The 12965-nt window shown below is 39.9% G+C and overlaps 1 protein-coding gene across 3 annotated transcripts in view; it reads left to right on the top strand.

Annotated features, from left to right (window-relative positions):
* Positions 1–12965, top strand: part of KIAA0319L (KIAA0319 like) — a 168070-nt gene that overhangs the window by 116288 nt on the left and 38817 nt on the right. For all 3 annotated transcript variants that reach the window (XM_060205869.1, XM_060205871.1, XM_060205870.1), the window contains exons 7-9: positions 2291–2378; positions 4726–4818; positions 10046–10178. In XM_060205869.1, coding sequence (XP_060061852.1) covers positions 2291–2378; positions 4726–4818; positions 10046–10178 — 314 coding nt within the window. The remainder of the gene's footprint in view (positions 1–2290; positions 2379–4725; positions 4819–10045; positions 10179–12965) is intronic.

Genomic DNA, 12965 nt, shown 5'->3' with positions numbered 1-12965 from the left:
AGGACAGAGAGAAATCCAGAGAGGACGTGAAGACAGAGGGGGAGAGAAAGATAAGACACCTGTAGACCTGCTTCATTGCTTGTGAAGTGACCCCCCTGCAGGTGGGGAGCCAGGGGCTTGAACTGGGATCCAGATGCCGGTCTGTGCACTTTGCACCATGTGCGCTTAACCTCTGCACTACCACCCAGCTCCCGGAACTTTTTTTTTTTTTTTTAATTTTAATTTTTTATTTATTTAAGAAAGGAGACATTAACAAAACCATAGGATAGGAGGGGTACAACTCCACACAATTCCTACCACCTGATCTCCATATCCCATCTCCTCCCCTGATAGCTTTCCCATTCTCTATCCCTCTGGGATTATGGACCCAGGGTCGTTGTGGGTTGCAGAAGGTGGAAGGTCTGGCTTCTGTAATTGCTTCCCTGCTGAAGGAACTTTTTATTTTTAATGCTCATGTTTTTTTGTGGTCCTGTAGATGGCATATATATATATATATATATATATATATATATATATATATATTTTTTTTTTTTTTTTTTTTTTTTTACCAGAGCACTGCTTAGCTCAGGCTAATGGTGGTGTGGGGACTTTGGAGCCTCAGGCATGAGATTCTTTCTGCATAACCATTATGCTATCTACCCCGATCCTTTATTTTTATTCTACCTTAAAAAACTAAGGTGATGTGGTCGGGAGGTTGCCCAGTGGATAAAGCATTAGACTCTCAAGCATGAGATCCTGAGTCAATCCCCGGCAACACATGTACCAGAGAGATGTCTGGTTCTTTGTCTTTCTTCTTTCTCATTAATAAATAAATAGACATCTTAAAATACATTTAAAAAACTAAAGTGATAGCAGTAAAAATGGAGAGAAGTTAAGTGATATGAGAAATGTGGAGGTTGATTTAATAAATTTGTTGGTAGTTAACTGGATGGGAGTATTGAGGGAGAGAAAACTAGAATAATTGTATTTGATTGGCTTAGACACCTAGGTGTATGCTGCTCCAACATGTTGATATTCACTAAATGAGGAAGGGCAGAAAGAAGAGCAGATCTGAGAGAGGTTTGCAGATGATTAATTCATTTTTGGACAGAGAGTACTTTTGAGTACCTCTATTTAAATGGAGGTGCTTAGTAAAGTAATTGGTGTAGAAGCTCAGGATACAAGTCAGGGCTGTAAATTATGTCATAGTAGTAAATGAGATCATTCTAAGAAGAATGAAGAAATAAGCTTGCTGTTATTGGAAGCCTTGCTAACACTGCCTTTAAAGCTATGGAAAGAGGCAAAAACTGAAAGAAATGATGAGTAGTGAGCAGGGAATTGAAAACCAAGGAAGGACAACATTACAAGAAGAAAGTTTGTGTATTGCTACATGTAGTCTATTAGCATTTGCCCAAAGAAGAGGATCTGAAAGAATAAACACCATTTACCTGACAGATGTTCATCACAGCATGAGTTATAATTTTAAGAAACTGGAAACAGCCTAACCCAAATATTTAACAATGCTTATGTAAAATATAGCTCATTTAGTCATGTACTACTTTGCAGCTGTTAGATGACTATTAAAAAGAACATTATAATGGTGGGAGTTTCCATGCTAAATGAGTGGAAGAAGAAAACTCAAGTGTGATACACACTTTGCTTTTTGTTACTCTAAAAAATTATTGAAATATGAACTTCTTGAAGGTAGGAATCATACTTATCTTCACATTCTAAGCCTAGGACAATGGGTGATATGTATTCATGCTCCATGAATATTTGTTGAACTAATGAAATTTTAGATATTTGTATATAGCGGAGGACTGGAAGGAAGCAAGAAAATGATTAATTGATGCATTAGGATAGTAAGGTTGTGGTGATTTTTTTTCTTTTTATTATGTTCATAAAATTAGGGGAAATCAGGAGGGGAAAATACTTAGATATTTGGGAGCTATTTGGTGTTTTTACAAAATGTTTTTCTTTGCAGAGATGATTGTTTTAATTTCATAACTCTATGAAGTAGGATAGTTGGGCCCTTAATGTTCTTCTGAAAAAGAAAATGAGAGTGCTGAGATATTGAAATCCCTTCTGTTGTTTTAGAGTCAGCTAGTAATAAGATCCACATTAAAAGCTATATATTTTTTTCAGTTTATAATTCATTGTTTCATCTCTTCAGCTAGTTTTTCCATTTTGGAAGCAGTGCAGGGAAAGTGTGCAAAAAAAAAAAGCATAGGAAGATTTAAATATAAATGTTACTTTAAATGTAACTGCTGATCTTTGTGTTTGTGTAAAATATCTTCTCTAACTTCTGCAGCTCACCCCAGGACTGTATGAATTCAAAGTGATTGTAGATGGTCAAAATTCCCATGGGGAAGGTTATGTGAATGTGACCGTCAAGCCAGGTATGTTTCCCAGCCTGGCCATATCTCCATTGCTCTCTCTTCAGGATACCCAAGGAGGTGGAGATATAACTGTAGGGCTGTTTAAAAAAAATAATTATTATTAACTTATTTATTATTGGATAGAAACAGAGAGAAATCAATAGGGAGGAAGGAGAGAGACACCTGCAACACTGCTTCACCACTCGTGAAGCTTTTCCCACTGCAGGTAGGGACTGGGGTCTTGAACTCTAGTCCTTGTGTATGGTAATATGTTCACTCAATTAGGTGTACAATCACCCGGCCTAACTATAAGTTTTTAAATTTATTATTATTATTATTTTGTAATATGTTTATTGGGAAATTTTTAGTTCAGTGTAATGAAAATTCAAGATGGTAGAATATATACTTTGGTCCTGTTTGGAACAGTTAGTTGGGCAGGGAAACATTAAGGCACATGGTCCACAGTGCAATATGACCTAAACAATAGCTTATCCGATAGATTGCTTCTATAAGCAAGGGATGGTGAGAGAGAACCATCTGTTTGTAGTTAAGAAACACAAGAAAGTCAGAGGCCTTGGAGAAACATGTAAAAGAACCAGCCAAGTAGCTAGCTCTTTCTGATCTCTTCCTAGAAATGTAATCTTTTGTACTGAGTTTGTCATTTAAACTCTGGCAGCCTCTTTAACTTTTCCTGTAGTTCTTTCAAAGTGTTCTGCTGTTTCAGTGCAATAACAGGTTATCTCATTTTTCATTTTCAGAGAGATTTGGGAAAGTTGAAAATCCCTAGTATTATTTTCTGTCTTTGATGGTAATAGATTTTTTTTTTTTAATATTTGTTTATTCCCTTTTGTTACCCTTGTTTTGTTACTGATGTCGTTGTTGTTGGATAGGACAGAGAAGAATGGAGAGAGGAGGGGAAGACAGAGAGGGGGAGAGAAATATAAGACACCTGGCAGACCTGCTTCACCACTTGTGAAGCGACTCCCCTGCAGGTGGGGAGCCAGGGGCTCGAACCGGGATCCTTACACCCGTCCTTGTGCTTTGCGCCAGACGCACTTAGCCCCCTGCGCTACCGCCTGACTCCCGGTAATAGATTTTTTTTTAATATTTATTTTATTTATTTATTCCCTTTTGTTGCCCTTGTTGTTTTATTGTTGTAGTTATTATTGTTGTTGTCGTTGTTGGATAGGAGAGAAATGGAGAGAGGAGGAGAAGACAGAGAGGAGGAGAGAAAGATAGACACCTGCAGACCTGCTTCACTGCTTGTGAAGCGACTCCCCTGCAGGTGGGGAGCCAGGGTTCGAACCGGGATCCTTCTGCCGGTCCCATCGGTAATAGATTTTTTAACCTCTTAAACTTTGTGGCAAAATTAATCCTTTCACTTTAATATATATATATATATAGTCTCCAGGGCTATTGCTGGGGCTCAGTGCCTGCACTACATATCCACTGCTCCTGGAGGCCATTTTTTCCCTTTTTGTTGCCCTTGTTGTTTATCGTTGTTGTTATTATTATAGTTGTTATTGCTGTTATTGTTGTTGGATAGGACATAGAGAAACGGAGAGAAGAGGGGAAGACAGAGGGGAGAGGAAGATAGACACCTGCAGACCTGCTTCACCACCTGTGAAGTGACTCCCCTGCAGGTGGTGAGCCAGGAGTTCAAACCAGGATCCTTAAGCTAATCCTTGCACTTTGCGCCATGTGCGTTTAACCCCCTGTGCTACCACCCGACTCCCCATTTTTTAATATTTTTACTTTATTTTAGTGAGAGCGAGAAAGAAAGGCACAGAGAGAAAGATTAGAGCTCTGCCCAGCTCTGGTTTATAGTGGTACTGGGGATCAAACTTGAGAATTCCCAGTCTCAGGCTTCAAAGTCTTTTTGTACAACTATTATACTATAGCCCCAGCACCTAATCTTTTCACTTTAAATATGTGATCAGCATTTGTGAACTTCCTCTCACTCAGGCCAACACATCTCACACAGTCAGCTCAGGATACTTGAGAAGTCACCATTATCTTTTCAACACAGTTTGTACCAAGGGACAGTTTGCTTGTCAAGACCTTTATTACATAGAGCTTATTTGTTGTACACTGTAGTCACCTTGCTGCTACATATTGTATTTTTCATGAACTAGATAGCACATAAGTATTGAAAGAATTCACAGAGCATAGTCTTAGGAATAGTTGCATTTGGAAGAGGCTTTTGTACTCCCTGATATCTTATATTAGAATGGCAACATGTCCTTATGACTTCCCTATTTGATAATGTTTAAACCATGAATCATAGCGTAGTTGTAACAGAAATAACCCAGATATGGCTTGCACCCCCTATAATTCATAAAGCTCCTTTTGGGTACTTATCTTGTAGAGCCTCGTAAGAATCAGCCCCCTGTGGCCATCGTGTCACCACAGTTCCAGGAGATCTCTCTGCCAACCACATCTACAGTCATTGATGGCAGCCGTGAGTACTTGTCTAAGCATAATATTTTAGAAGAATGCTCACTGTGTATTCTAGAAGGTAACTGTTTGGAGCAGCTGAATCTTCATTCTGTGTAGGATAGTCTCCTTGTCCATATTATGGGAATGCAGAGAGCCTTAGAAGCAACTGATTAGTGAGAGGGTAGGTAGCATGATGGTTATGCAAAGGGTCTCTCATGCCTGAGGCTCCAAGGTCCCAGATTCTGTTCCTTGCTAAGCAGTGCTCTGATAAAAAAAAAAAAAAAAAGAAAGAAAGAAAGAAAGAAAGAAAGAAAGAAAGGAAGAAAGAAAGAAAGAAAAGGCCCCATGTGGATTGAATTGTATGAGTAAAGTTACTTTAGTTACTTCTCTGAGATGGTAAGAAAGCAGAATAAGGGACTAGGCAGTGGTGCACCTGGTTAAGCACACACATTACAGTGCTCAAGGACCCAGGTTCAATCTCCTGGTCCCCACCTGCGGTGTGTGGGGGAGAAGCCTTACAAGTGGTGAAGCAGGGCTGTAGGTGTCCCTCTGTCCCCTCTGTCTCTCTCCCTATCTCTTCCTCCCCTCTCAATTTCTCTCTGTATCTATCCAATAATAAATACATTAAAATGTTTATTTAAAAAAAGAAAGCAGAGGGGCCAGGCAGTGGTGCACCTGGTTAAGCACACACATTACAGTGCGCATGGACCTGGGTTCAAGTCTTTGGTCCCCACCTGCAGGGGGAAAGCTTTATGAGTGGTGAAGCAAGGGTGTAGGTGTCTTCCTGTCTCCTCCCTCTCTACCACCCCCTCTTAATTTCTCTCTATATATATCTAGTAATAAATAAATTTAAAATATTTTAAAAGGGGGTCAGATGATAGTGCAGTGGGTTAAGCACACGTGGCACAAAGCGCAAGGACCAGCTTAAGGATCCTGGTTCAAGCCCCTAGCTCCTCCCCACCTGCAGGGGAGTCGCTTTACAGGCAGTGAAGCAGGTCTGCAGATGTCTATCTTTCTCTCCCCCTCTCTGTCTTCCCCTCCTCTCTCCATTTCTCTCTGTCCTATCCAACAACAACGATATCAATAACAACGATAATAACCACAACAACTATAAAACAACGGGCAACAAAAGGGAAAAAATGGCTTTCAGGAGCAGTGGATTCATGTGCAGACACTGAGCCCCAGCAATAACCCTGGGGGCAAAAAATATATATATTTAAAAAAAGAAAGCACAATAATTTATGATTTTGACATTATTTTACTTGAAACTTGCTGGTTCACAAATTTGCTTAAATGGAATTGCCATCCTCTAGTTATGGAAATAGCTCCTTCCTGCATGGCAGCATGACTAATCAAGAGACTTGACCAAGGAGATCTTATCTAGACATCACCACCTAGCAAGATTCTTAGTAGCCTTCCCCTAGAGAGACTTACAGTAGACACTCCACACTCGTCTGTGCTTATTAACAAACTATTTTTGAGTAACATCACCTGTACCACTTGGAGGGGGAGATGATGCATTTCCAGGTCTTTGTTATTGATGCTGGCTATGTGCATATAGGAGATTGCAGACCTGTCCTGTCATCAGTGTTTTTTTGGTTTCTTTTGAGACCTACTAATGCTCTGTTACTTCTGTCTTGGCACCAGTAATAGATTTTTGGCAAAGGCATTTACTGCTTTAGCAGACAAGTCTCTGGCAAGAGTTAAGCATTTTATGTAGCTGGTTCTAACAAGAAGAGGAGGTGGGGGATGGGGAATGGCAGGACTAGGAGGGAAAAGACAGGCTAGGAAAGCAGCCAATAGAAATTGCTCAGCTGTTTGAGCATAGGACTTGTATGCCTGACTTCTCTCACATGACTCTCTAGCTCATATGAGACAACATAAAGTGAATTATTGAAAAGAGGACAGGACACAGTGGGTTAAGTGCACATGGCACAAAGCGCAAGGACTGGCATAAGAATCCCACCTGCAGGGGAGTCGCTTCATAGGCGGTGAAGCAGGTCTGCAGGTGTCTATCTTTCTCTCCCCCTCTCTGTCTTCCCCTCCTCTCTCCATTTCTCTCTGTCCTATCCAACAACGACGACAACAATAATAACTACAACAACAATAAAAACAACAAGGGCAACAAAAGGGAAAATAAATAATTTTTTTAAAAAAAGGTTTAAAAAAAAAGAGGACAGGAAGAAGCACTTATAAGAGTGGTAGGAAATTATTTATTAGAAATTTATTTTCTATTTTTGATTAAGTTAAAGTTAAATAATATGTTGAGGTGTACAGTGAAAATAATCACCACCGGTACAGTCTCCTAACTACCCCTTACTTACATAAACAAACTGTGCATACTGGTGTATATGATGCTTGCTTTTCTATGTTGAAGAATTTTTCTGAATTACTGTTTAAGAAAACCTCTTTATTCTCTTTCATTTTAGTATTTATTTATTTATCTATGTATTTATTTTTCCCAGAGCACTGCTCAGCTCTGGTTTATAGTACTGTGGGGAATTGAATCTGGGACCTTGGAAACCACAGGCATTAGAGTCTGTCTGCATAACCATTATGCTATCTTATCCACTTATTTTATGAGAGACAGAGACCCAAATGGTATGTGGTACCAGGGATTGAACCAAGGGCCTTTCATGACTTAAAATCATGCATTCCACCCACTGAACCATTTCCCTTGCCACTCTGTTTTTCTTCTTTTCTGTCTCTCCACCCCTTCCCCCCATGCCCACCCCCTACTTTGGCCACCAGGATTATTGCTGGGACTTGGTGACTGCGCTATTCCACCACTCCCAGTGACCAGTTTTTTAAAAAAACATTTCTAGGGAGTCGGCCGATAGCGCAGCGGGTTAAGCGCAGGCGGCACAAAGGGCAAGGATCCCAGTTCAAGCCCCCGCCTCCCCACCTTCAGGGGGTCGCTTCACAGGCGGTGAAGCAGGTCTGCAGGTGTCTGTCTTTCTCTCCTCTCTGTCTTCCCCTCCTCTCTCCATTTCTCTCTGTCCTATCCAACAATTACATCAGTAACTACAACAATAAAACAACAAGGGCAACAAAAGGGAATAAACAGATATTTTTTTAAAAAAATTTCTAGATAGAAGGTGAAAGGAAGAGAGAATCTGAGAGGAGAGACGCCACAGTACCTCTCCACTGTAGACACTCCCATTGCAGTAGCCAGGGGCTCAAACCTGCTCCGTAAAGTCTCTGCCCAACAAGCTACCTCCTGCCCTCTACCTATAGTTTCCCTTTTAACCATTACCTAGTCTTTCATTATACTGAGGTGTTCTTTCATTATATAAATGTATACTTACTTTCGAACAATTCTATTGGTAACTGTTTAGATTATTTTTAATTTTTTTAAAATTATCTTTATTTATTGGATAGAGATGGCCAGAAATTGAGGGGGGGAGATAGAGAGAGAAACAGAGAGACACCTGCTTCACCACTCATGAAGCTTTCCCTCTGCAGGTGGGGACCAGGGAGCTCAAATCTGGGTCCTTGCACACTGTAACATGTGCGGTCAACCAGGTGCACTACCACCCAGCCCCTAGATTACATTTATTTATTTATTCATTTATTTTTTAATAATGATCAACAAGACCGTAGGAAATTCCATACAATTCCCAACACCATAGTTCCACATCCTGTCCCTTCTATTGGAAGCTTCCCTACTCTTTATCCCTCTGGGAGCATGGACCCAGGACCATTATGGGGTACAGAAGGTCTGGCTTCTGTAATTGCTTCTCCTCTGGACATGGGTATTGGCCTAGTTAACTTTTATCTATTTGTATTATGTTACTATATCCTATAAATATGGCATTTAACACATGTACATGTAAAACACTCAACACATGTAAGTATCTATAGAATAAATTCTAGGAGGAGTCAGGCAGTAGTGCAGTGGGTTAAGCGCACGTGGCACAAAGTGCAAGGACCAGCTGTATGGATCCCGGTTTGAGTCCCTGGCTCCCCACCTGCAGGGGAGTCGCTTCACAGGCAGTGAAGCAGGTCTGCAGGTGTCTGTCTTTCTCTCCCCCCCTCTGTCTTCCCCTCCTCTTTCCATTTCTCTCTATCCTATCCAACAACAACTACAACAATAAAACAAGGACAACAAAAGGGAATAAATAAATAAATATTTTTTAAAGAGAAAAAATGTCTAAAAAGGTTAAATTATTTTTTAAAAAAAGAGTAAGTTCTAGGAAGAGGAATTGCTGGGGCAAAGGTAATATTGCTAAATTCTTTTTTTTTCATGAATATATATATTTCTTTTACCAGAGCACTACTCAACTCTAGTTTATGGTGGTGCCAAGAACTGAACCTGGCACTTTGGAGCCTCAGGCATGAAGCTTTTTGCATAACCATTATGCTCTCTACCTCCACCCTCTTTTTTTTTTTTTAAATAATATTTTGAGCAGAACACTGACAAGAAGTTGTTGCCGTTTTTCTCCTTTATCTGTTCTATTTTATCTTTTTATCTTTATTTATTGGATAGAAACAGCCAGAAATTGAGAGGAGAGGGAGAGATGGAAAGGGGGAGAAACAGAGAGACACCTGCAGCCCTGCTTCACCCCTCGTGAAGCTTTCCCCTTATAGGTGGGGACCAGGGGCTTGAACGCAGGTCCTTGCACACTGTAATGTGTGTACTCTACTAGGTGCGCCACCGCCTGGCCCCTATCTGTTGTATTTTAATGAGAGAGAACTACAGAAAGCAAGACACAAAGAAAAAGATCAGAGCACTACTCAACTCTGGAGTGTGGTAGTGCTAGGGATTGAACCTGGAGCTTGGAGCCTCAGGCATGAAAGTCGGGCATAACCATTATGCTGTCTCCCCAGACCTAAGTTGTTCTTTATAGAGCTTATACAAGGGCTTCTTTTTCCATACCTGTAACCTTATACTATGTTAGGAACTTTGGTTTTTGCCAATCTGATATGTGTAATTTTAAATTGCATTTAAGTAAGGCTGAGTGTTTTTCCATGTGGTTAAGGATTTTTTTTTTAATTTCCTTATTTTATACAGTAGCATTTTAACCAGAGGTTGCCTGTGTTGGAATTCTTGAAAAACTGCACAGTGAAATATTCATAGAGAAGCAGAATGACCCAATATTCCTAGGGAAGAAACACTCTGGAGAGATAGTCTGTAATTTCATGTTTTCTAGCCTAAAATCTCTGAGCACTTGACCTGATTTGTATAAGCTGTGTAAGTGCTGGGACCCTGTGCTCTCATGTTGTAACTGATATTCTTTATGGTCAAGAAAGCACTGATGATGATAAAATCGTCAAGTACCTTTGGGAAGAACTTAAGGGACCTCTGAGAGAAGAGAAGATTTCTGGAGATACGGCCATATTAAAACTAAGTAAACTCGTCCCTGGGAACTACACATTCAGGTAAATTAGGATCTGGCTTCAAGTTTACCATAGTCTATTTTCTTCTCTTGTGTATTTTACATTAAAAATTTATTTATTTATTTATTTATTTTCCCTTTTTTTCCCTTGTCTTTTGTTGTTGCTGTGGTTATTATTGTTGTTATTGATGTCGTCGTTGCTGGATAGGACAGAGAGAAATGGAAAGAGGAGGGGAAGACAGAGAGGGAGAGAGAAAGATAGACACCAGCAGACCTGCTTCACCGCCTGTGAAGGGACTCCCCTGCAGGTGGGGAACAGGTGGCTCGAACCGGGATCCTTACAGCCAGTCCTTGCGCTTTGCGCCACATGTGCTTAACCCGCTGGCTACCGCCCAACTCCCATATTTTACATTTTTATGGGAGTAGCTAAGACAGTTGATAATACAGCCTTTTGCTTCCATTGGTTTGCTGAACTCACATGTGATTTTAGGTACAGCACGGATGACTTTTTATGGCAAAGGTTTTTGCATAGTAGATCAAAGATCCACCACTGCTAATCTTTATCCTTAGTCTTACCTGGCAGATTTCCAAAAACTTTGTGTATTTATTCATTATTGGACAGAGACAGAAATTGAAAGGAGAGGGGGAGATAAAAAAAGAGAGAGACAGAGACAACTATAGCCCTGCATTACCACTCATAAAGCTTTCCACTTTATGAGTGATAACTATGATAACTATCCTCATTTTACTTGTGAGAAAAATCAGACTCAGTGTGTTAACAAACTTCTCTGAGGTCGCACAGCCAGAACCAGAATGCAGACTTTCTAATCCCTATGTCAGGGCTCATCCTATTCCCCTCCGATTTTTTTTGTTTGTTTGTTTTGCTTTCCTTGAATTGGTTGGAGTCCTGCCCATCTTTTAGTACCCTGGTTTTCTGTGAAGCTCTCTGAGATCATTTTCAGAGAGGAGGAGATATCTCTCCCTCTTTCTATGTTGCATTGAGATTTTTTTGTATGGCACTGATGGGTGTCTGTCCTGACCACTGCATTTCAGATCAATCAAGTGTTTGCTTTACTGAATGTGCCTGCCACATTCATTCATCAAGTTCCTTTTTTTTTTTTTGTCTTCACCTTTTGGAAGGATAATTAGTTTCTTCTTCTTCTTCTTCTTCTTCTTCTTCTTCTTCTTCTTCTTCTTCTCCTCCTCCTCCTCCTCCTCCTCCTCCTCCTCCTCCTCCTTATTCTCCTTATTCTCCTTATTCTCCTTCTTCTCCTTTTTCTCCTTCTTCTTCTCCTTCTCCTTCTCCTCCTCCTCCTTCTCCTTCTCCTTCTTCTTTTTCTTCTTCTTCTTTTCCAAATTACCTTATTGGGGTTTAATGGAGGGGAGGGGAGAGGATGGAGGGAACCTTAGGACCTTACTGCATGATTAGTCAACTTTTAAACACTCCCAGACACAGTAATGAGTGCCCTAGCACAACCTATATAATAGGAGTAAACGCACAAATTCTGACTTAACATGCTCCCGTTGATTCAACACTTTAGGTAAATTAAAGTTAATTGCCAGTACAATTTAGATTGGAGCGTTCTCGTTTGTATATTTACCTTAGACTTCTAATAATAGAAATTTTAACATTTATGGAACATAGCTTGAGCCAGGTCAGTCTCTTAAAAAAAGTAGTAACAGTAGTAGTTACTGTCTCTTGAATATTTATGTGTTTAGTATTGTTCTGAGCTCTTTGCATATGAAAATACTAAAACTACTCTTATTTTACAGACTAGGAAATTTAGGCACAGAGTAAGTAAATGATTTGTTTGAAGTCATAGACACAGTCTAACTCCAGAGTTTGAACTTCTAGCTATATTAATTTACAGTGTGTTTTTTTTTTTCCCTCCAGAGTTATCACTGGGGCTTGGTGCCTGCACTATGGGAACTTGAATTGGGATCCGTATGTGGGTCCTGCGCTTCACACCACATGTGCTTAACCTGATCCTACCACCTAGCCCCCTAACAGTGTTTTAAGTGGATGGTATTTTGGAAACCTTTCCTTTTTCTTTCTTTCTTTTTTTTTTTTTTTCCTGATTCTCAATCTATAAAATGGTGGGTTTAGGTTCAACTACCATTAAGGTCCATTTTGGTGTATTCCGTTTACTTCTTCTGCTCCTCTGGTTTTACATGGAAGTGGGTAGTCTCTTTTCCGCTCTAAGATCAGGTTCTGTTTGGTTCCAAGATCCTTACATGTGAAACATTTGAACTATTTGAAGTGAAAGAGTAATAGACAACTAACTACCTTTTTGCCATCAGCCTAGAACTTTGTTTTGTTCTGAAGCAGAAGACAAATGGGATGTGTTCAAACAAACAAAAACAACTGTGAAAACAACAGAAAATGGAAAAAATAAAAATGAGTTTCTTTTTCAAATGTTGGCTAATTTGTCCAGATCTGTGGATCTGATTTTTCAGTGTTCTTTTTCTAAAGACCATAATGCCAAAAATCACCTTCAGACCATAGATAGAATGTGAGGTTGTAAGATAAAAGCTCACAGATATCTGGTTATATCTGTGACTGGTGGTGAGATTTAAACAAATTACGTCTTTTCTGTGCTTTTCCTCTTTCTGTGGGCAAAATGGAAGGAGCCCAAACCTCCTTGCTTGCTTATGCTCACATTTTGAGGTGTCAAGAGAAGCTTTGGGCTGTTCAGCTGGAAGGCATCATTTAGGTAAAAGCCTGCTCTCATAAATGAACATTTTTTTTCTCTTGCAAAAAAAAAAAATTCACATTGGCAAAAATTGTGGAACTGTTGCGTAGGAGAATTCATCTCCATCTCAGACTCCT

The sequence above is a fragment of the Erinaceus europaeus genome, chromosome 13 (assembly GCF_950295315.1).
Source record: "Erinaceus europaeus chromosome 13, mEriEur2.1, whole genome shotgun sequence".
NCBI classification, from domain to species: domain Eukaryota; kingdom Metazoa; phylum Chordata; class Mammalia; order Eulipotyphla; family Erinaceidae; genus Erinaceus; species Erinaceus europaeus.
This window is presented reverse-complemented; position numbering and strand designations above follow the sequence as displayed.